Source organism: Equus quagga, chromosome 9 (genome assembly GCF_021613505.1).
Source record: "Equus quagga isolate Etosha38 chromosome 9, UCLA_HA_Equagga_1.0, whole genome shotgun sequence".
Taxonomy (NCBI): Eukaryota; Metazoa; Chordata; class Mammalia; order Perissodactyla; family Equidae; genus Equus; species Equus quagga.
This window is the reverse complement of record NC_060275.1, coordinates 24,661,726-24,686,121: the sequence shown is the minus strand read 5'-3', so window position 1 is coordinate 24,686,121 and position 24,396 is coordinate 24,661,726. Positions and strand designations below refer to the sequence as shown.

General features: G+C 39.2%; 1 protein-coding gene across 1 annotated transcript; it reads right to left on the bottom strand.

Moving 5' to 3' along the window:
• Positions 1 to 2,447: 2,447 nt before the first annotated feature.
• Positions 2,448 to 24,394, bottom strand: MEX3C (mex-3 RNA binding family member C; the record flags this gene model as incomplete). Its single annotated transcript, XM_046672045.1, has 2 exons — positions 2,448 to 5,484; positions 23,782 to 24,394. Coding segments are annotated over 2 exons (1,839 nt in total), but the record flags the coding sequence as incomplete, so codon positions are not given.
• Between the last annotated feature and the right edge of the window lie 2 nt (positions 24,395 to 24,396).

Sequence of the window (24,396 nt, the reverse complement as noted above, 5' to 3'; positions counted from 1 at the left end):
TTGAAGATTTATAACTGTAAACACAAAGGCAGCAGGAGCTCATTAGGTATCAGTTACAAACATCCCCATTTTCCAAGAGAACTCTAAAAAACACCCTGAGGGCCTAAGAATGTGTGGTTTCTAGTCAGCTAAGTTTTCCTCTTTTGCCTTCCAATCCCCATGTCTGATCAATGAACTCTACTATTTAAAATGTATACCCACTCGTCCTCCCTACGGATGCACTGGCGTGCAAATGCTACCTTTAAAATGCAAAGCAGATAAACATTAATATGGAGACAGCATAGAAAATCCTAAATGGCAGAAAAATTTAACATTTTTTCACAATTTTCAATTATTTCACATGGTGAGCTGAAGTCACTTAATGAGAATAATTACTCTTAAGGTACCCAAGTAGTAAAGCATGGCAGTTTAAAGAGATCAGCATTTTTTCTTTTAGGTGAGGAAGATTGGCCCTGAGCTGACATCTGTTGCCAAACTCTGTCTTTTCACTTAAGGAAGATTGTCCCCGCGCTAACATCAGTGCCAGTCTTCCTATATTTTGTATGTGGGATGTGGCCACAGCATGGCTTGATGAGTGGTGTGTAAGTCTGTGCGCCTGTGCCTGGGATCCCAACCCACGAACCCTGGGCCACCAAAGCTGAGTACATAAAGTTTACCACTATGCCACTGGGCTGGCCTGAGATCACCTATTCTTAATCTTTATTAAATGGATCCCCTTATTAGGTCTCAATAACCCGCCCTATATTTTGTCAGTGCTCCACTGCCCATAGGTACTTAATCACTAACAGAAAATGGCTAAGGTATGGAATAGTCATAAAACAGAATATTACAGCAAACAGCAAATTATGTTGTGGAAGTACACTGACATGGAAAAGATGTTCACAACATCTATTATACACATATATTAAATATATTATACATACATATATTATAAACATCCCTAATTCCCATTATTAAAAATTTTGGAATGAAAAGAAGTTGTTTAAGGGAGGAGGGATTAGGTAGCAGATTGAGAAGCAGTATCTGTCTTTAAGCTAACAAGTCCACTAATAATAATTTCAAGTGTAGTAACATATCTGTACCTATTTTCTAAATCTAATTATTCTAGCCTTCTTCACTCTTGCTGAAAACCTACTTTGCAAGGGAATTCTTTTGATAAAATCCTTTATAGAAAGAATTACATATCGTTACAGTACCTAAGCTGTCTAGCCAAACCAAATGTTTTCAGTTTAGCATCTATCCTCCAAGGTCATGAAAGTGGAATAATGTCAAGTCCTTCAACAGGTTTGCCTAATCCTTGATTATTCACACTGCAGATTATCCAGGGTGGTGCAGCGATTACCTAGTAACACAGGTCCCCAGGGTTTTGCACCCTCTCCGTCAATACCTCCATAGCAAGAAAATTAACACAAACACGCAAGGAAAGCAGATCCAGAGTAAGAACTTGGAGAAGTGCTTATCAGTTTTGCTAACATTAATTTCAGACAAAGTTTAGGCTTTCTCTGGCAAGGAAAGCCTCCAAAGTAGATGATTTTCAAGGTCCTCTGAAAGATCTTGACCTTATATTAGGTAAAAGTTAAGAAATTCATATTTGCTGGTCATTCAAGCTATGCCGGCATTGCATAAAAACTGTAACACACCCAAATAATTATCGTTCATACTTCTGGAGGCTAATTCTAAAAATAGCAAAATAATTCTAGGGCAATGATGTTTTCCATCATCAAATCCATATACTCCAATCTTTTGGACATGCCTAAGAAAGTGTCCAAAATCTACAACAGGAAGACTTACTATGACCGTGTAACACCTCTAAGCACTAAGAAGGAATAGAATTTTGGTTTCTTTAAAACAATCTTAGAAATGTCTTTATTCTTGCTTTTTAACAAATGGCAACAATTTACTCCAATCAGATCAAATCAATTTCATTAATGGAGTAATGATTTCTTATCAACCAAACAAAACCTTTCAGAAGGTACTTAGCAACTGAAAGTTAAAAACTTGCACCTTCATATTAGAAAAAAACTAGTTTTACAGATTTGGTGATAAGAATCCATAACAAAAGACAGAAACTGAGTAGAATCTAAGTTGGACTCAGGATTTTAGTTGACATTAATGTATAAAAAGTCATTTACTATTTTACTTAGAATTCGGTTAATGATGATTATTTGTGGTCAACTACACAAATATGCAACTAAACAATCTAAAACTACCTAAATCCCTAATTTTACCATAATGTACCACTCATTTAAAGAAAAAGCTAAATTCAGATAGAAGCATTGACAACACATTCAACACTAAGAACACACACACACAAGTCACTACCAGAAAGAAAACAGGTAGCTAGAGACAGAGAAAACTTTCTAAGAGGAAATTTTCAATTCTGGCAAACAGCTAGCTATCGTCCAGTCTAAACTAATGATTACATGAAAAACACCAAGGAGAATACATTCAAGTTAATGGAAACAAGTCTTTATTAAGTAACTTTTAATATCAGAAAAATAAAACTCTTATAATTCTCTTTACAGCAAATATATAATATCAGTGCTTTGGCCATCTTAAGTTAAAGGCCCTTTATCATAAAATATATGGTTTTAAACTTTACTCAAATTGAATTTATAATCCCTATGACTTCCCTACATATACATAACAAAAGAGTGTAGTAAAATTAGCAAATACTAAACTATATTGATAATTTATCATTCTTAGTTTGTGGTTTTTAGAAACAGTACACGCACCTAATATATGTCGATTCCTTGGCTTATTAGTTGCAGTGTACAATGCAACAAAATACAAAATACATGCTTGGTGAACATTCGTTCATATCTACAAGACGGCAGCTAAAGATTAGGTTTCAATACTGACATTTAACTATTCTACAAGCAATTAGCATTACATCATAATATGCCATCAAGGCAATTTTTTATACTGAAAAAATCAAAATAAAAACCGTTATTTGTAAACTTTTATACGAAATGTAACTCTTCAAGTGGAAATAAAAAATAAAATTTGTCTATTTACTATTCAATACACATAGGATTTCAATTTTTGTTATACTGAGAAAAAAAGCTCTTTTGTGTTGGGAAAATAACGCTTCAAAAAATAATTAGTAGAAAAACCCACCAGTATCATGTTTTGTCCTTTCAATGCCAGCACAGATTTGGGAACATACTGAGGATGAAGTTATGGACATCCACAGGTGAAATGTAAAAGTGGAGTTTACAGAGCTCTTTCCCTGTGATTGGAAACAGTTTTGAAATGAAGTAAACTGACGGGAGCTCGTCACAGCTGCTTTTGTGAATTATGCTAAGGGCGTTATTATCCCTGTCTCCCCCTCCCCCAAATTACTAAAAAATAAAAATATATTTATAATGTGCAAGACAAGTATGGATTGAACATAAAATGTTTCACATTTTGAACTATAACCTAAAAATTAATCAATAGCTTGATCAGACTAATGAATGGAATGTTTGCATCCTCAATTATTAGCCAATATAGGTGCATCCCAAAGCCCTTCCTGAAATGGGAAAACCCAGGCGGCCATTTCCACATTCACAGAGGGAGGCAATGGGTAGGAATTCACAATTGACACAACTGCATTCCTGATCCACTGATCATACCAGCCGTGAGCACTCTGGGCGAGATGAAGGTCAATGTAGCAGTTTTTCTCCCAAATTATAACCAGTGATTGAGTAAACTGCCATCAGCCTTGTTATTACCAATAAGTAATCACAATGCATTAAAAAGTTACTTGCAATCCTGCAGAATTAGGCATAAGTTGTTGTAAAATAAAAAACAAACAAACCTGTTTTGTCAAAACTGGCAGTGTAAAGAAGGCAGCACTGGAAGTGTCTGAATCATCTGTAATGCCAAGTACCCTCCATAAACTCTTAATGTGGTTAGGCTTTGGGACCCATTGTTTTGAAATCTTAGACGTATATACTTTTCTCATAGGCTCACACAGCCTATGATTATCTTCACTCAGCCGAGTTGAACTTCAGCATTAGCAATTCTTATACAAGCTATGTCTCTGGGTCTACAGGATAGTATTAATAATTCAAACCAAACTAATAGACAAGAGACCACTTAGGTTTAGTGTTACCATAGCAGCCTTTTATAAGTTTACTAACAACTTTAGCCTAATCCCAATAAAGCCTGATAACAGTCATAAGAATTCATTAGGAAGTTTACTGGGGGTACCATTATACCCATGCCTTTACGAGTCCATATAGAGATATAGTATTTATGTATATATATATAGTTAAGAGTGAATTTGGATTGCCTGAGTAACAGCTGTCTGGCAAACTGGACATGATGGCGTTCTCTTTTCACAGATCTTGTTGGCACATTCCATGCAGAAGAGGTTGTGGCCACATGGAACTAGGGCAGCAATAACTTCATTCTCAAAGCAAATCACACAGTCGTGCTTTCTTCTTGATTCTGGAGGTGAGCTAGAGGTGGAACCACCATTCGAAGAGGAGTAACTATTGGTACCATTAGAAAAAGCAGGGATGTATATTGGAAGGCCAACATGGTTGCCTGTACTAGGTGGGTCGCTCCTAACCCTCCGAGCAAGTGGGTGTTCAATGCTCTCAGGAAATGTAGGAGACAGACGAGGAGTAGATGGCTGACTTCCTCTACGCTGAGTCTTCATGTTACCAGAAGGATCACTCCCAAAGCCAGAGAGTGGGTTAACTGGTTCAAATGGAGTCCAGATAGTTTGAGCGGATGTTGGTAAAGAGTCAAAGGCAGGAGAATCAACTGCAAGATCTTCTGAGCCTACAGATGGTAGTGTATCTCCAAACCAAAAGTTTCCTGTGCTAAATGGGCTTGTTGGACTAAAGTCAGCCAGCCTATTGCTTCCAAAGTAGGAATCTGTGGAACCACTTCCCAGAGAACTGGAACTATCATTTCGATAATTTGATATCATTCTTGCACGACTAGGAGGAACTGGATTGGAGGAGAGCCATGCAGAGCCAAGAGTGCCACCTTCAAAGCTTACATCGGTACCGTTGTAATGGAAATCATTCTCTTCATTGAGCTCAATGTAGTTTCCTGTACGCATGGCAATATGCATTTCTATTTCTTCTCGTGCTCGGTCAACATTTTCGGGCATCCCTGTCACTTCAAAGACGGGCTCCTTGTCTCTGCTTGGAGTTACTATGTATGTGTGGGTCTGCTGCTGAATTCTTTTTATAGTTGCTCCTTTGGGTCCAACTACCAATCCTACCACACGATAGGGGACCCTGACCTGAACGGTGGTCTGACCAGGCAGATTAGGACTACATGACAACCCTCCCAGGGCAGGGCCATTTTTGTTTCGAGATGCACGAATCATGGAGAAGTGCTCTGCAGCTGAGAGGATTTCTCTTTTGGCCATGGCAACATCTTCTTTCCGTCCAGTGACAACAAAAATGGGCTCTTCACCACGAACAGGTGTCTTGATATACGTGTTTGTCTTGGCTCTCAGTGCTTTAATTTTACAACCTGTTAGAAAGAAAACATTTCAGAAGAATCAACATTTACTTCAACAATATTTATAAAAACAAATCACAGAAAGCTCCTTTCAAGCTAGATAGTCTGTTCCTGGGCAGTTTTTTTTTCTTTAAGTTTTAGAGTTTTCCCTTTATCATTAAAAACATCACTAGATGATGATAATGCTTTCTAATCCACTAATGCTCCTAGATCTTGTCTGCTCGTCTTTCACTTGGGAAGAGGTGGCACCTTGACTGGGAGGTCCTAACTCAGAAGTCAGGCTTCCCGTTTTCTTCCTCTCATTATTAGTCATTGCGAATGACGCATGAAGAGCTCTACACAGGCAAGCTCTACCATGAGTGGCTCTGACTTTCAGAACACTACTAGTTTACTACCTTGCAGAGTGTTGGTGGCAAAGAAAAACCACTAATATATTTTCTCATTTAACCTACACAATAACTAGACTATGACAGTCCTTTTATTGCTAAGGAAAATGAAGTGCAGAAAAATTGTACAACTTATCCAAGTTCACAAAGCTACTAAGTGGCAGAGCCAGAGTTAAACCTCGTCTGACATAAAAATCTATGGTCTTTTTTTAGTCCAAAAGCCTCAAATTTTGCAAAACTATACGATAGGACAGAAGTTCTTTAACTGATTTCCACTTCACTGTCTTATTTTAACTTAACATTACTCTTTCCTCTGTAAAACTCAACTGATGACAACAGCAAAGTGCTCATCTCACTTCTGCTCCTATCAGTTGAGTTTTAGGCTTACTATGAATCAGCTGTGTTTATCTCCATCTGTTTACGCTAGTTGTACTCCTACCATACATTAACTAAATTAACTATTACATAAGCCAGCGAAATATGAATGCAAAAAGACGTGCTTGTGTGAAAATTAAGTTGATTTTTGAAAATTTCAATAAAGATGAGTACCTTAAAGAAAAAAAAAGGTGCTGTTGAACTACATATGAGTGAGACAAGTGTAAAAGCCCGGAATAAAAAGCTAAAATAGGATGACTTTTCACTCACTGTAAAGTTCTTGCTAAACTCAAAAGAAACAAATCAAAATTGTATGGAATATGGGCATTGGAGATGGTTTTACTGAAGGACTACTTTGATTGGCAGATCCATTCTCAAATAAAAGGCTTTGGCCCCAAATCCTAAGTATATTTAAGTTAAAATAAAATATCTACCACACATATGTGTAACTATCCCTAATTCTCAAATCAACTTTCTGAATAATCACCCATTACCAGTGCCAACTGTGTAAGATTAGAGGGCTTCAAACTGTAACTTAAAATGCCAAATATACAACTAAGGCATAAAACTCTGGGATTATACTTTTCAAAGATCTCAATATGAAGCTTGCGAGAATAGATGGGGTCTCATGAACATATCATGCTATTCTTAGTTCCTCAAAATAAAGAAGTTAGCTGCTGTTGAAGACACATGTCACAATTTGGACAGGTCTTTTTCTTTCTTTTTTTGCTCCCAATAAATTAATAATGTACAAAAATTAAGTCTTTATATACATAATTTCTAACATGCATAACTACAATAGTGGCCCCCTCCCTCATCAAATAGGTCTTATTTTCAGTGTCCTCATTCCAATCCATCCTCTATATTCACTATAGTCAGATGATGCTTTCTAAACAAAACAGACCACATGATCACTTCTTTGCATAAAGTGCGTTAATGGCTTCCTTTTTACCATAAGGATAGAGTCCAAACAATATTAGCAGACAAGGCCCCTCTTTACCTGGTACCTGATCACCTCTCTAGCTTTCTCTACCACTCTCCTTTCCTCTCCCTCACTTCCTAAACTCTGCAGTATGCTTCCACCATATTAAAACTCCCATCCATGCTTCCTTGCTTCCATGACTGGAATGTTCCTTTCTCCTTGCCTTTTTACTCCCAGCTCTGCTTGTCTAACTCCTGCTAGCCCTTCAGATTTTAGTTTAGATGTCTCCTCCTCTAATGAAGCTTCCTCTCCCTCAGGACTGGTTTGTGTCCTTCCTGAACATTCCCAAAGCACTGGATGGTTGACTGTAAGTATCTGCTATGGGGTGGCCATACACCATTTGTTGCAACAGAGATCACTGTTTTTAATATAAGAACACTAGGCCTTTCTTGTACATATTGCTTTGCATCTAAGTTTCTTTTGCTGAGCTTTTCAAGACTTTCACATTCTGGCCCCGTAGTGCTAATCCAACCTTGTTCAAGGGAGTTAATTATGCCAACTTCAATTATAGCATATTCAACAGAACTTTACTCAGCCTACCACTGAACTTTTGAATCTTAACCGCAAACGAAGATCCTGTTCCCCCGTCTAACAAACTGTGGAACTTATGAAGAAACGGCTGCCTTCTCACTGCTAAATTCTCGGTACTTATCATGAAAACACTTTCAGAGTCAGGTTTACTCTAACCTGAAGGCTACAATTCATTTGAGAAGACTCAGGGGCAGGCGGCAGAAACTGGCTAAAAGCAAAACTGCAAGCAAAGCACTTAGTACAGTAACTAGATGAGGTAAGAAGGGCCAAGGGGAGGGAGTGGCTTGGGGGATATCAAGAAATTACTACAATGAATCCAACTTATGCTACTGTAAAACACGACAACTGCATTTTGTGCTACTATAAGTTTACATCCACAATGAACTACAAAGAAGGTTAAATTGATAGCGTAACTTTTGAGTATAAAAAAATGCTATACCTGCTTTTGCTCCATGATAGAAAGTGAACTGGGAGACCAGAGCAATAAAACTTCCTTATCTACTTATCATCTATACCGGCTCAATCTCCAGGAGACTCCCTCACTCAGCACAGTAGGTACTGCTTGGGGCTGAGAAGTGAGATCACTTTCCTTTGGGTAATATGTGACTCATGGAGAGACGCCTAAGAAATTCTGAAAGGGGTGATGTGAACGCGTAACTGTTCATACTACACACGCAGGGCTGTTAGTGTTATTATCCGGACACATGAGTTTATACTCTGGGCTACAGCTTGACAAGAAGGCAGTCTGCTAGCATCACATTTCTAACAAAGAGGGTCCTGATCATGCAGAAAAACACTGGGCAATTTCCATTAAGGAAAAAGAGAGAACTAGCCTAAGGGTCTAGGGTTGGCCCCTCTCAACTCTTACTAATATTGACCATGAAAGAGTTGAATTAAGAAACTTCTCTAGGGGCCAGCCCCGTGGCCAAGTGGTTAAGTTTGCGTGCTCTCCACTTCAGCGGCCCAGGGTTTCATCGGTTTGAGTCCTGGACGTGGACATGGCAACGCTCATGAAGCCATGCCGAAGCGGCATCCCACATGCCACAACTAAAAAGATACAACTATGTACTGGGGGGTTTTGGGGAGAAAAAGGAAAAATAAAATCCTAAAAAAAAAAGAACTCTCAGAGATACTTTCACAACATTGAAAGCACAAAAGAGAAAATACTGAAAAAAAAAAAAAAACTCAAATACTTCAGACTACAAGCAACTATCAGTTGCACCTCAGTAGAATACTTTTTGTTTAATACCCAGTAGGTATATTAACTAAGAAAACACGTCTAAAGGTACACAGAACACTATCTTAACTATGGTTGGTACTAATAAGTAGGTGTTTAATACATGGATCACTAGGAAGACATAAGACGAATGTTTTGACCACGGACCACTTCTGAAACAGGGGAGTAAGACAGGCCTACCCTGCCCAAAAGGGCCATGTGCTTAGGTTTTGCAGATCAGGGGAAAGAGGCAACAGGTTAGCAAAGCCAACTCCTTTTAAGCCACTCCCAACAAAAATACAATAAAGTGTTCTTTCTCTCTCCTAAATTTTACAAGACAGTTTTAACAGAGTAGCCTAAACTCTGATTAGGACTATAGGAAATCTCATCAATCATAATATTGTTTCTATAGAAACCTACATATTGTTCAAAACAACCAACACATGATTTCTTGAAAATATATACATTCTAAAGTTGAGGACAATTTGAATAGGCAGAGTTCTAAATAGGTGACACAAACTAAAGGAGACAAAACAAACCGATTTTATTATTTTGCAGGTGGAGGTCGTAAAGAGCTTCCTGGAGTATTTTAGATTGAGTTTCTATTTGCAAATTCAAAGATATTTAGAAAATCATGGAAGAATTTATAATCTTAAGAAGGGCACAAAATTCAGAAGCCATAAAAGTACTGATAAGTTACTGTCCTTTTTTTTAATTGCTGCATGGTAAAAGTCACCAAAAACAAGGTAAAAAAATTAATGATTTACAACTCACATCACAAATGATTAATTTCTCTCTCTCTTGCACACATACTCATACACTCATACTACATATCAAACCACCAAAACAACAGAAAAAGTGGTGAAACAGTTTACAGAAAAGGAAATATGTAAGTGGCTCTAAACTTGAAAATTCTCATTTTCATGTGAAATGAGGTATCATTTCCTACCTATAAGACTGTCAAACATTAAAAGCAAAGATCAAAAACAGTGCTAGTGAGAATGGGGCAAAGGACCCTCATATTCAGCTACTGAGAGTATCAGCTGCCTGAGGGCCATTCGCCACAGTATCTATCAAAATCACAGCTGCAGGTACCCTTCTGCCCCTATGACCTCACTCATAAAAGGGATTCTGTAAAAGACTTGCAAAACAGCTTTTGTATTATATTACTTACTGTATTAGTATGAGGCTAGTACAGCTTATAATGGAATAACATGCAGTCATAAAACTAGTTGACTCTGGGTAGGAGGGAGATTTAATTTTCCTTGTACACTGTTATTTTTTATAAATTGTGAGCCATACAAATGCATTACTTTTTCAAATAAACATAATTAAGTTAGATAATTTTTAAAAATTAAATATAAAGAAATCATACATTTTACTAGACTTAGCATTTTAGACTTCTGGCCAGTACTGAGATTATTTTAGAATTGTATGAACAGTAGGGTAAATGACTTCATAACCTCAAAGCTGAACAAGGGTTTTTAATTTTAAGAGTAAGGACTAACAATTGTTTTCTTACAGCTACAGATAAAAACCAACATATGGCAAGCCGTGTTTTCATGTTATAATTTTATTTTGATTTGGAGGTAAATTCCGCAAATAAAAAAAGCCTCCCACTTACCTCCCTGGCATAAGAACCCATTTCCCCTTTCTATATCACTGTGGCTGCGGCTGCATTTCACCTGAAAACCCTCTAGCTGCAGCCAGAATTCTGGTCCTCTCACTCCCTGGTAGAGCCAAAGGTCTGTCTTGCTTTTCCAGGGTACAGGGAATCTCCCCTACCAGCGGCCTCAGCAATCAAGAGGGAGAGGTCCTCTGATGCTGGGAGAGGAGTTGAAAGGGAGAAGGGGAACTGAAAAGATCCCATCTTCAGTGTTTCTCAAACCACGGCTGCAACCACCATTTAAAAAAAAAGCAAAGAACTCAATGTCTTCCAAATATTTCAGTGATGTGCACAATGGGCTGCAACCTAAAATGTTCGTCTGCTGAGGGGTCACAGTCAGAAGTTTAAAACTGCTAGACTAGATCATGTTTAAGGCCACTTTTTCGTTCCATGAAACATGTGGAATGATGTACTTATAACAAAAGAGCCAGATGTGGGGCTGGCCCCGTGGCCGAGTGGTTAGGTTCGTGTGCTCCGCTGCAGGCGGCCCAGTGTTTCGTTGGTTCGAATCCTGGGCACGGACATGGCACTGCTCATCAGACCACGCTGAGGCAGCGTCCCACATACCACAACTAGAAGGACCCACAACAAAGAATATACAACTACTTACCGGCGGGGCTTTGGGGAGAAAAAGGAAAAAATAAAATCTTTAAAAAAAAAAAACAAAAAAACAGAGCCAGATGTAGAATTACAGTCTACAATGTAGATGTAATTACGGTCCAAATCATTCACCTTAAAAACAGGAAGACTATCCAGACTATCTGGGCGGGCCTGACCTAATCGACAGTCGTTTAAGAGTTTTCTCCACCTGATCTCAGAAGTAGCAGTCAGAGAGAGATGCTCTGGCTAGTCTGGAAGAAGGCAAACAATCCATATTGTGAACAGCGTATGGCGACCTCATGGCTAGGAACTGGAGGTGGCCTCTAGGAGCTGAGAGCTAGAAGGAAAATGGAGGCCTCATCCAGAAATCTCTTTCTGTTCCTTAACTGCTTATTATCCACTTTAGTTTTCTAATGCTACCATAAGAAGTTACTGCATACATTGGCTTCAACATGACAAATTTCTAATTTTTACAGTTCTGTAGGTCAGAAGTCTGACATGGGTCTCAACAGGGCTAACATAGAGGAGGATCTATTTTCCTTGCTCCTTCAGGTTATTGTGAGACTTCAGTAGCTTACAGTTATAAGACTGAGCTCCCTGCTTCCTTGCTGGCTGTCAGCTGAGGGCCATTCCCAGCTTCTAGAGGCCATCCACATCCCTTGGCTTGTGGCGCCCCCTCCTCCATCTTCAGAGCCAGCAATGGAGGTTGAATCCTTCTCACGCTTTAAATCTCTCCCCTTCTCATTATCTCTGACCCAGCTGAGAAAGGGTTCCCACTTTTAAGGACTCATGTGATGACACTGGGCCCACCCAGATGATCTCAGACAACATTCCCATCTCAAGGTCCATACTTCACACATATATTCACAGTTTGCAGAGGATGGGAGTGTAGGCATCTTTGGGGGAAGGAGGTTTATTTTGCCTACCACATTACTATTTTCCTTTCCTCCAATTATTTTCTCTTCCTTCCAAGTCCCTGGCTACTGAATCAAGGAAAGTATTTGGCTCATGAAAATTTTAAACCCTAACCCAGGAATAGTAACCCAAAGCCCAGGAAAGTGGCTAGATTTAGAGGGGAAAAGTTTGGGGATCACAGGCATTTGAATAGGGAGAAGGGATGGAGCGAAAATTCAAAACAGGTAGTAAAGAAATGTATAACCCAGGGTTTTGAGAAGACAGGTGTTTATATCAAGAGGTGAGTAATTTGGTAGGAGATGCACAAGTAAAAGCTGGCCTCCACTTATCCTAAGGGCTTTGCCTAGGTGTTCCTAGCTAAATCTCGCCTTCCCTGGCCCAAAAACATTCACCAATTGTGACAAAAAAGATCAGCCTAATTGTTGAACTTACCCCTTCAAATATTAAATTCCCTATAAAGGTGCAGGTGCTGATTCCAGGTGATACAAAAGAACTATCATAATTTCTGCTCTCAAGGAGCTCAAAGTCTAGAGGGGAAACAGTCATGTAAACTATACTGACATAACTGCTTTAATGAAAATAGACATACAAAGCAGTGGGAGTATAGAAATAAAGATGACTGTAGTGCTTACAGTACAGGCACGAAGGCTTCAAAGGGGGGCCGCCCGGGGCTGAGTGGTTAAGTTCATGCACTCTGCTTCGGCGGCACCGGATTTCGCAGGTTGGGATCCTGGGCAGGGACGTGGTACCACTCATTGGGCCACGCTGAGGCGGCATCCCACATAGCACAGCCAGAGGGAGCCACAACTAGAATATACAACTACTTATTGGGGGGCTTTGGGGAGAAGAAGAAGAAGAAAAAAAGAAGATTGGCATCTGAGCTAGTATCTGTTGCCAATGTTTAAAAAAAAAAAAAAAGGCAGCTTCAAAGGCATTTGAACGTAGGCTTGAGGAAAGTGGTTTTGCCAGGCAAGGAGGAGAGCGAAGGGAACTACAAGCGCCGAAGTGGGAATCAAGAGGACAAGATGGCTATCAGGAGACAGCACCTGCTAGGGACCATGGGAGCTGCAGGAGACCTGGAGGGTGGAACGGCAAGGGAGAGGGCTAGATGGAGAAATGGACGTCCTCAATGTCAGGCCAGGGAGTTTAAACTCTATCTTGTACGTGCAAAGAATTTGTTTTGTTTTTTAAAGAAAGAAGCCTGAATGTTATGTGAAGTGTTTCTGATTTTAGACAAAGAGGATTCTGTTTTCCAGAAATTAAATTCACTGTTTTCCATTCATTTAATAAATTAGCTACATATATATTACAAGGTGAATTAAGAAAGCTAAAACCCCTACAAACAAACACCAAAACTGTGTTATCTGTGTATTTTCAGTTTGCGTCATCCTCGGGGTATACCTTTCTTCAAAAATTCCCCGAAGCAGTTTTGTTTTGAAGGGGAAAGGATCGTACTGGGAAATGAGTATACACACACACTTTAATGAAAATGAGGAGTGGGAGTGAAACTCCTTGAATAGCTCTTTTTACCTTTGAGAAATTCAGAACTCCTTGGCCTGATATTTAGATCCTTCCCCCAGGGCCCCCCACCCGTCTTCCCATGAAGTGGCCATGAACCTACCTTCTCCCAGATTTTATTGTCTCAACACGCATTGTTCCTGTTCTATCTCAGCTCAGATATTTCCCTAAATAACCCAGGAAACTCTCCTTGTATGTCCCCCTCCCATCCTACATCTTCTGAGTAACAAACATGGCCATTTGGAAAAGATGAGATTGTCTGTGTGAAAGGCTCTATGAACTCAAGAATAATACAAATACAAATACGACTCTTATTACCAGATCTCCCACACACGAATCTTCCAAGGTCCAGTTTAAATGAAACAATGTAGGGAGCAAAAAAACAGATTATCTGCAGGCCTAGGTTCCAATCTATCACCAGTTACTCGTGGTTTCAATGTCAATCAGGTCACTCAAACCCTAGGGCCTTTCCAATATTTATATTTTTTGACTGAGTCCCTGTTCTCCTAGGAAATAGTCACCTCTTCCTTGTAAAGTCTCAAAAGTACCTGGGACAATCAAATGCTACCGTATTTCACATACATATATCTATTCTGCCTTTCCTCAAGGAAAGGTAGGTTGAGTAATGGGAACACAAGACTTTGGACAGATCACCACTAACCAGCTTTGTGAATTTTAATAGGCCACTAACCCTCTATCTCTCCTTCATATGTGAGGAACTATAATTAAGGATACTTCAACTCATTTGTTTGTTGCAAGGATTAAACGAAATAATGTACTAAAAATGCTTATTACAATGCCTGTAATTCAAGTAGATGCTTAGTAAAGGGTAGCTTTTTGGATTATTCAACCTTTCTCTGACCACCTCCCCCACTACCTTCAAGTATTTCATGAGTAAATTGAGCCAATAGGCTTAGCTTTGAAATAATAAAAATTTGTAGCACACTTTTCAGTTTTCCAAACTTTCCCAGATACATTCTGATTTAATCATCAAATAGAGTGCTTTAGGAAGGGCAGAAAACAGCTTAAGTGAAGTGTTCAAGACCTCTCAGGTGGAAAGTCAGATCTCAAACCCAAGTTGTCTTAATTCTACACTCCTCTCACTGCACCATACTATTTTTCTCTAAAAGCATTAGAGGAACACATTATTTCATATGTTTCATGATGTATTAGAATTAACAAGGGGGGGGTCATATTTAATGATTTTATAGAAAATGAGGTCCTTTTCCTCTTGGAAGGCTATTTAAAAGTCTAGACAGACGACTCAAAAGTTCCTTTAACTTTACAAGGACTCAATTTCAGTGTTCTATCTTCAAAGATCAATGAATATCAGCTAAATCCCAATAAGGGAGTGCTTCTTATGCACACAACTTAATCCAACATTTAAATAAATTGTTTAGATTAGCATTGCAATGCATTCCTAAATGCACAATACAGAAATAATAACTTTCCTTTCTAGGTTTCAAGCATCCTTCTTGTAGCTCTTCTAAGGTAAAATTTTCTGAAATTTTTTGTTAAGAATACTGTCTCATTATGAAAGCACTTCAAACAGCTTCATTAACGTGATTTTAGTTTTGCTTATTACCAGAATTCATATGGACATCTAATGCCTTAAATCAAGCAGCATCTACTGTCCTTAAAATCAAAACTCCAAACAACTTGAGGTTGACTTGCTCCTTAGGTAAGGAGTTAGGGATAAAGGAAAGAGGGAAGAAAACCCCAAATACCACAATATGGAACCTAAAACAATAAACAATAAAATGGCAAGTTTCTAATCCAACAATTCAGTTCAATAAAATAAACGGCAAGCATCTACTTTGTTTCAGGTATTTTAACTGACATCAAGGATGCAAACATGACTAAGATTCAGGCCACCCTCACTGACTTATATCAACTTTAAGCACCAAAAGGACTTGATGTCTACACATGCTCATGTACAGATATTGACTTGTCATTTCCTTTTCTTAGATTGTTGGTTGTGGTGCTGTTCAAGTGTTCTATATCCCTGCTGATTTTCTGTCTGCTTGTTCTGCTACTCACTGAGATAGGCGTGTTGAGGTCTCCAATTCTACTAGCTTGAGACCCTGGTTAAGTCACCTGTATCTCCATAAATCTGTTTCCTTATCTGTATGGTGGAAATAAGAATGGATCAAATGAAATGACACACTGCCTGACACACTTAAAGGTTTATTATTTTTTAAAAATCAAATGAATCAATTTTCTATAGGAAGTTCAAACATTTAAAGAATTTCTCTCTTAAAGATAAAATTTATATTTAGGTTGTGAAAAGCACGTTAAGATGTTAGAAACTTTACAAAACTAGGAGGATATGTTGAAGTCCATCTAACTGGTAATTTGAAACCTAGTTTACTTTCGCATGATTTTAGGGACTCTTTTTGGACAAGAATTAGAATATAAGAGCTACAAAAGATAATCTAGTTCAATTTCATTTTATACCTGAAGAAAATTGAAGCCTAGAATTGCCTAAAGTTGTAAACTAATGACTCCTAAATACATCATTCTCTCAACCTGCCTTATTCTCCTAGTTGATTCTTGGGAGTGGAGAATTCCCTGCAGGTACAAGGTATTTTTACAAATACAGGTTAAACTAAATCTAAAATCCCCCCTCCTTCTTCACTCGGTTAAGACAAGAGGATCAAAATACTTAATTTAAAAAAAGGCTCATATTTGGCCTTTCACTAAAGCTGCAACACCCAGAAAAGGGTGTAAATTAGAGATGAAGGCACAACAATTTCCCTAACTGGGGATTTTTAAATTAAGTTCATGCACATCAGAGGATGTTAATAGAAACCTTAGAATTACTTCTGTTTGGCTACCATATAATGGAATCAAATTCATTCGTAAATGATTCTCTTCCAGACTAGCTTAGCTCTTTACCAGCAAACACATTTCAAAAGCTCTGACTTTAGATAAATTTTAAGACATATTGCATATTTCTAAAAAATATACTGTAGATCATTTAGTTATTGGTATGCCCTAGGAAAAACTTACTAAAATGACAATTTTTGGTTTCAACTAGTATTTGTCCAGAGTACAAATCTAGCAGTAAAAAAAATTTATAAACTCTACCCTACCTCATATATAATTTATTATCTCTATACTTTCCATTGCACAGTGAATTTATACTAATGACATCTTCTCAAACTTGATCCTCACAACAAATGGGGGGTGGGGGAGAGGGTGTTTTAGGGGTTTCCTAAACCGAGACTCAGTGAGGTTAAGAGATTTGTCTAAGGTCACATGCAACAAATGGTGAAATCAGGCGTCTAACAAGTTTTCTGATTCCAAGTTCAATGTCCTTTCCTACAGTATACTAAAGGGCACTGGTAGAAAGGTAGAAGATAAGCCAAAGGGGAGGGGAGAATGGTACAGAAAGGGAGACAGTAATAGAAAGGTCAGCGCAAAGAGCAAACACTTTTACACTGGTAACTGGGGAGATTTTCTAGTTGTTTGGAACTATTCCCCCTCCGACTCCCATTTGTTGTGAGATTAAACCTCCAACCATGTTCAAGACCAACTACTTTATGCTTCTCTTCACCTACCTCTGCAGTTTTTATTAGAGTTCTCTTTATTATTTTAAGGCCTGGTCTCATTATTCCATGATACAACTTTACTTGTGGTCAAATCAGGCTTCCCCACATACAATGAATTGTAGGTTTTGCTTACTGGACAAAGGCGACAAACCATGCCCACATGAATTGTTCTTAAATCCCAAACACTGGTATGAAAGGTCCTATGGTTATGCAGTGTGACTTAAAATTCTCAAAATCAGTCATGAAATGAAGCCTTGAACTATTCAAACAGCATTAGGCTGTGCATACATTCAATTTAGCATTGTTGGGCTTGGTAATACTAATATTAGAAAATTATGTTAAAGGCTTAGTTATCAGATTTAATCTTTATGAATGTCTAATATATGGTACCTAGTGGTACCATGGGAAGACAGTTAAAAGTAAACCCACAAATTATGGTATATAAGCCATTTGGAAAGCATTAAGATGCAGTTTAATAAAAAATATATCGCTTTAGAATCACCCAAAGATCAATGGGGTTTTAAAACAGATTATCCATAATCTATTTGGAGTTTTCTAAGGAGTTTTTAAACTGCAATTATACTTACCTATTTAGTATCTTATGAACATTATGTATTTTTTTCATTTTGAGTTTAACTGTAAATTACAAATTCTACATGGCATAAATTACATTTTAAAAAATTCTGTAACAGTTCCACAGGTTATAAAATATTACTCTCTCCTGTGGGCACATGGTTGTAACGCACTTTCTCCCTCACTTGAAATTAGGTGTGGACAGATGACATGCTCTCATTAATGAAATATGAGTGGATGTGATAATTACTACTTCCAGGTCTAACATTTAAAGACCAGAGTGTACTATGCCACTTTCATCCCTCTGGCACAAGGGAAGACCAGCCAACACTTGAGATGGTGGCTGCTTCGTTGGCCTGGGTCCCTGAAAGACTGAAATGAACAGAGTCCTTGTGAATAAGAAATAAACCTTTCTGGTCTTTATAGCCTTTCTGAGGAGAATGAGGTGATATCTCATCGTGGTTCTGATTTGCATTTCCCTAATAATTAGTGACGTTGAACATCTTTTCATGTGCCTGTTGGCCATCTGTATATCTTTGGAAAAATGTCTGTTCAGATCCTCTGCCCATTTTTTAATTGGTTTGTTTTGTTGTTGTTGAGTTGTATGAGTTCTTTTTGTATTTTGGATATTAAAGTTATAAACCAATGTTACTTCAATTAAAAAAAAGAGAAATAAACCTTTTTTAACATTGAGATGTTGGAGTTCTTTGTTATCACTGGATAATTCAAGCCTATCTGGACAGAAGTGCCATGTATCCCATAGGCATTCAGAAATCAGTTGGTTCTAGTTCTGTCACATTAGAAGAAGATAATGTGTGAAAGTGTGCTCAAGCTGAGAAAAGGTGAATGAGATTAAACAGAGTGGTTTAAATTAATTTCAGATTTAACTTAACAAAAATACGTGCTTATCACTTACAGTTTCATGTATATCCATATATTTGTGTATCATTCAGTCTCTAGAAGTATTGTACATATGATTGTAGCCAGGTGCAGAAGAGGAATCCAAAGCCTAGGGGGTTTCAGTGACTTGCCCAAGATCACACAGTGAGTTATCAGCACAGAGTAATCAGAATTAGGAATTTTAATTTCTGATTGCTGGATCTTTCCAATACACCACAGCTGAGTAGAGACTGTTAAGGGCAATTTGGGGTAGTTTACAGTATGTATTTTTATATTAAAACATACATTCTAACACAATTTTGTATTCACTTTAAGGCAAAAGCATTAAATTCTTCAATCTGCACAAATATCAAATCCACTCAAAACCAAATCCACAAAATATTAAGCACTGTCTTATACCTCAATGCTCCCTTTCCTTGAAAACTTAAGATGTAAGAAGAACTACCTAGAAGTCCAATCCATAAACATTGTTAGAAATTTTTCTACATAGACATCTCTAACAGAGTAACAGTTCTCAAATACCACACTCCCTGGATCATTTTTAGGTTACTGGTAACGAGGGGGTAGAAAATACACCCTTGAATTACCACTTTATTTTCCATTTCCTCTCTAGTGAATCAAGATAGTTCATTAGCTGAATAAAGCAGGAAGAAAAGGCAGTAGATTCCCCACCTATCTGCAAAACAATTATAACTGAACCTTTCCCAATGGGCCCAGAGCTAGTACAAACTATTATCAATTTAACTTAAATTTTAAAGCCTACAAAAGCCACAGTATTTAATTTTTAAAGCTAGCGTGCGTATACAAACAAATTAACTTTCTGAACTATAACAAATGTTTAGCAAATTTTTAGTTAGACACATTAAAACTGTACTATTAGAATGATAAACTGTGTCTTCTGGGTATTAGAGACATCAAAATTTTATTAAGCAAATTAATGTGGATAGTGATATATCAAGTTATGCATACTAGAAATATAGCATCCCAACTCAAGATTGGGGCAGAAATTAACCCCAAATATTATTAACCTTCCCAAGTATGATGCTTCAATACTGAGGCAGCAAAGTAGAGGGAGAACTTTATCTTTGATGACAAACTGATCTAAATCCAAGTTCCATTATTTGAGCAAGTTACCTTTCAGAACCTCAGTTTCTACATCTGTAAGACAGGGATTACTGCCTAGCAGGGTTAACTGATACTGGGAAAGCACCTAACACAGTACTTGGCAAAGAGAAGGGCAACAATCCCCCCGTGCCCCCTGCCCCTGCTCAATAAAAGAAAGAGACACTGTACTTTAGCATTGTTCTGAAACTGTTTCTCCTCAAGAAATATGTCTTCTTGAAGAGGGAATTTATGTGTAGCAAGATCAAGCTTTCTCTTGCACAAACATGCGTAGACCTTATTTCAGTTGTGTTAGAACTTCAAGAGTGGTTCCACCCTAAGACACTGGGAAAAACTGTCACAAGGATGCATTTAAGACAATTTAAAACAATGTAATATACTAATTGTTTAAAAAGCGACAATATACACAACCACTGGGGATCAGTGGAGATAAGAGTAGCTCAATAAAGAAGAAAAACATTTCCAAAAGGGTCTCGCTCAGTGATAGCCAAAGTAGCATGCAAGATGGATTCACTGGAGTGCAGGAAAAAAACCACCCAATTTCCATTTTTACCTTATTCTTTAAAAAAGTTAAAAAAATGTATAATATATCAACATATATAAATATTCAGATATTGGGAGTACAAGTTTAAAATTTTTTGACAGTATACAATTAAAAAAAGCTGGAGATGACTTTTTTAGACCATGAAGTTAGAGAACACACATACACCATCAACTAAAGTCACTCAAATGAAAACAGCTGAAGATGCACATTAATCTTAAACAGTAATATAAAATCTTGGGCTATAAGTACTTAAATGAACTTATGACAATATTTAGTTATAATATAGTTAAGAATGAGTAGTACTGAGTTCTATTTTAATGCACTTTTAGTCTAACTAGCTATCAGCAACTATACAAACTGGAACAAAGTCTGCTGACTTAACCCTGTTAACCACTGTGAACGTGTCTTGCACGCACTACATTCAGAAAAAGTTAGGTCTTAAATCTGTTGTCAGGTTTACTTGTGACGTCTATATTATAAAAATTTTTGGTTATCAATAAGCCTGTTTAATTCTTGGCTTTATTTTACAGTACTGTTGGTTTCAAAATGAGATACAAACCTTAAAAAAACGGGTCAATTTAACCTTTCCAAATAACCATATGCTCCCAGGGAGTATAAATATGAGGTCAACACTCTGTCAACTTTCATCACTATCAAAAGCAGTGGTTTGTTCTTTTGAAAGACAGTGGAACCAACAGCCATCTACATGAGTTGCTAGTCTATGTGACTCAGAATTCCATTTGTCCTACTCTTTGCTTCAGAGCTGAAGTCACAAATATCTCCATCTGTGACATAATTATTTCCAAAACCAGTTAAGAGATGTCAAACAGAAAATTATGACTTCAGGCAATGAATAAAATGGCAAGAATAGATAATTCTTAAGGATGAAACTTTAGTTCATCCAAAGCAAACAAGTAAATTAAATGATCTGCCCCGTTTACTCACTTAGGGAAAAGGGAAATTATCACACTGTAAAAGGATGGGAACCTTAGAAGTTGTCTAATTCTCTGGAGGAGTGGGAAAATACTTTACAGGTTTTATTATGGTGCTGCTGAGGCCTGGGGGTGGCAAAGGGGTCAATGGTCCACAAGTTGAGTGGTTCAGAACAGGAAAAGGGCAAGATTTTCTGCTCTTAAGATAAGATAGAGGATGATAACATACTTTTAACAGTACTGTCAACTCTGGGAAAATATTAAGTGCAAAAGGAATAGTCAGCAATTTGTCTCCCCGTCCTGACATAAAAAGATTCAATTTCTTTATTAACCAATAAGCACAGCTCTAAAAAGAAAAACTAAAGACTTTATCTCATTTGCTATAATTTAATAGATGGTAAAAAATAAAAACTTGGAACAAATACAGTTTCCTTTTTTAAAATAATGAATTTGTATAAAGATAGTTTGCACAATTAAGGACTATTTTATAGTGCTTTAAAGGCTATAATACAGAGGACAAAAGTTTGTATTAAACTAAATATACAAAAGATATCATTATCTTGTCCCTTAGTACAACCAGTACGTAAATGTTCTCTTCGTCATCCTAAACTGTCACCATAAGCACACTGAAGCAACTTGTGCTGAGGAAGTGGCATCCTAGCATGGCATTAAGGGTTTTTCGTACCCTAGCCTGAACACACACCTCCCCAGCCCCTTTTCACCACTCTTCCTTACAGACCCTCAGTATCAAAAAGACAACACAGCTTTCCAATCATACCTAGAGATTATTCCCCCGCACCTTTCCTCACCTGTTCCTCAGTCTCTTCCATCTCCATTTGTTAAAGTCCTATCGATTCTCCAAAACCCTCCTAGGTTGATGTTCTCATATGTATGACTTTTGCTTGTCACATACTACTGTTAGTGCCATAACTACACATTAGTTTAGTGCTATTCCACTCTTTATTAGACCGTTTGCTTCTTAAGGGCAGCAAGTTTGTCTGAATCAACCTCACATTCCCAACCGCCATAAATTCAACACCTGACAAAATACAAGCTTAATACATAGCAATTCCTCAATGTTCTTAATTGAGTGCCCAACTCATTCTGGGTCTATAAATCTAGATGTTATAATTTTATCCTACGTAAGGTGAAACAGTGCTCTCCTGGAATAGTATCTTAAGTGTTTCAAACAAACAAGGCATGCGAGACTTATTTACCAAACTATAAGAATAAACTCTCAATTGCCTGGCGCTAGCTTTGAACAGTGTCTTTAAGTACAATCATCAGGCAGTCTGAAATACGCTATCTCCTTTATCCAGATTTCAGATGGGTTTTTCTTACATTTTTAAATCCTAGAGGTAAGAATGAGCCAACTCTGATATTTGAAACCACCATTTCGACAGACCTCTTATTTATGTGTACTTTAGACCACTTGGGAAAGATGAGATCATTTAAGCAGCAGCGCCATCATTTCTCTTTATTTGACCCCAACAATGCTCTCAACCTAACATTAAAGAGACATGCATCGAGCAGGCCCAACTATCTTGTAATAAGGCAGCTGCAGGTAATATCTGCTCCTTTAATAAAGGGGGAAAAAGCCACACTAAAGAGCACAGGACCTTCCCTAAAAATGTCGGATACAGAGGTACTCTGGGCATCCCCTTCCCCCACCTTCACAAATCTACTCCTGGAATCTGAGACATAGGTCCTTTGTCTGAACAATGTGGGAGGAGTCTGTCTGCAGTACTGGTGTGCTGGCAAGTGAAGAAAATTTACTGAAAACTGTATAAACGCATAAAGTTCCTTAACTCAATTACCTTACTGTTCAATTTTTCTTTATCGTGTACACTAAACTGTTCTAATAGGTAGCCAATGTGCCTTTTCGAGAGCTAAAATGTATCAAAAGGAATACAATAAGATCAACAGAGAGTTGGGCTGCTCTCCAAAAGCTAAGTTTCTGAATAGCGGAGGGGCGGAGGGGGGCGGCTGTAATACCCACCACTTGAACATCCCCTTCCCCTCTGGAATGAGCTCTGTCTACAGCCTCCATTTCTGTCAGTTTCTTCATCCGAACAAGCTGTTGTAAGGGAAGCTGAGTGCTTTTACAAGACGGTCGGCTGCGCAAACTTGCAGTCTCGAAGCTTTCCGTGCACAACACTGAATCCACAACCGACCCGACCTTTTACCACCTTACTGAGGTTTTTGGTGCCACGCCAGCGTGGTCTTCCACGAATACGGCCCGACTAAAGCGAACACAGCCGGAATGGGTGGCTCGAGAAACTTAACACCTTTTATCATGCAAAGATGCGGAACATCGTGGGTTTTCGCAAGGTGACCCATCTACTCGTCTCGTGGACCCTCGGGCTCCTCCCAGACCCCTTCGCGGTGGACTTTGGGGACTCGCCGGGTTCGCTTTTTCCGCCCCAAGCTCGTTTCTTTCGACTCCCCACCCACGCCCGGGGCCATGCCCAGCTGGCCCCCCTCCCTGCACTCACCCTGGCGACCGACAATCTCGGCGACATGCTCGGAGCTGGGCACCGGGACGCACTCGGTGGTGTTGACGCTCTTCCTCCGGAGCAGAGCAGCCTGCTCCCCGTTCAGGGCGGCCGCTGCAGCCCCGCAGCCGCCAGGGCCGTAGGCGTGGGACAGCATCGCCGCCATCATGCCCTGGGCATCGTCCCCTCCGTAGAGCACCCCCGCCGCCGCGGCCGCCTCCCGGGCATCGAAGCCGGCGGCGGGCAGCAGCACCGAGCCCAGGGACCCGCCTGGGATCGGCTGGGTCTGGGAGGCGGCGGCCGCGGGGGGCGACAGCAGCAGCAGTGACGGCCGGTCCTCCTCCTCTGCCTCCTCCAGCTCCTCCTCCTCCAGCAGGTCTCCGTCCAGCTCCGCTTCCTCCCCCTCCTCCTCGTCCTCCTCCAGCTCCAGCTCGGCCGCCTCCGGGGCCCCGGGCCGGCCGGGCGGAGCCCGCTCCTCCGGAGACAGCCCCGCCGCCCGCCGGGCCTGGCCCTGCGCCGCCGCCGCCGCGGCCCGAAGCGCCGGGGCGCCAGGCTCCGCCGGGCTGGGGTCGTCGAGGCCTAGCGCGGCCAGGCGCTCCCTCAGCAGGAGCCCGT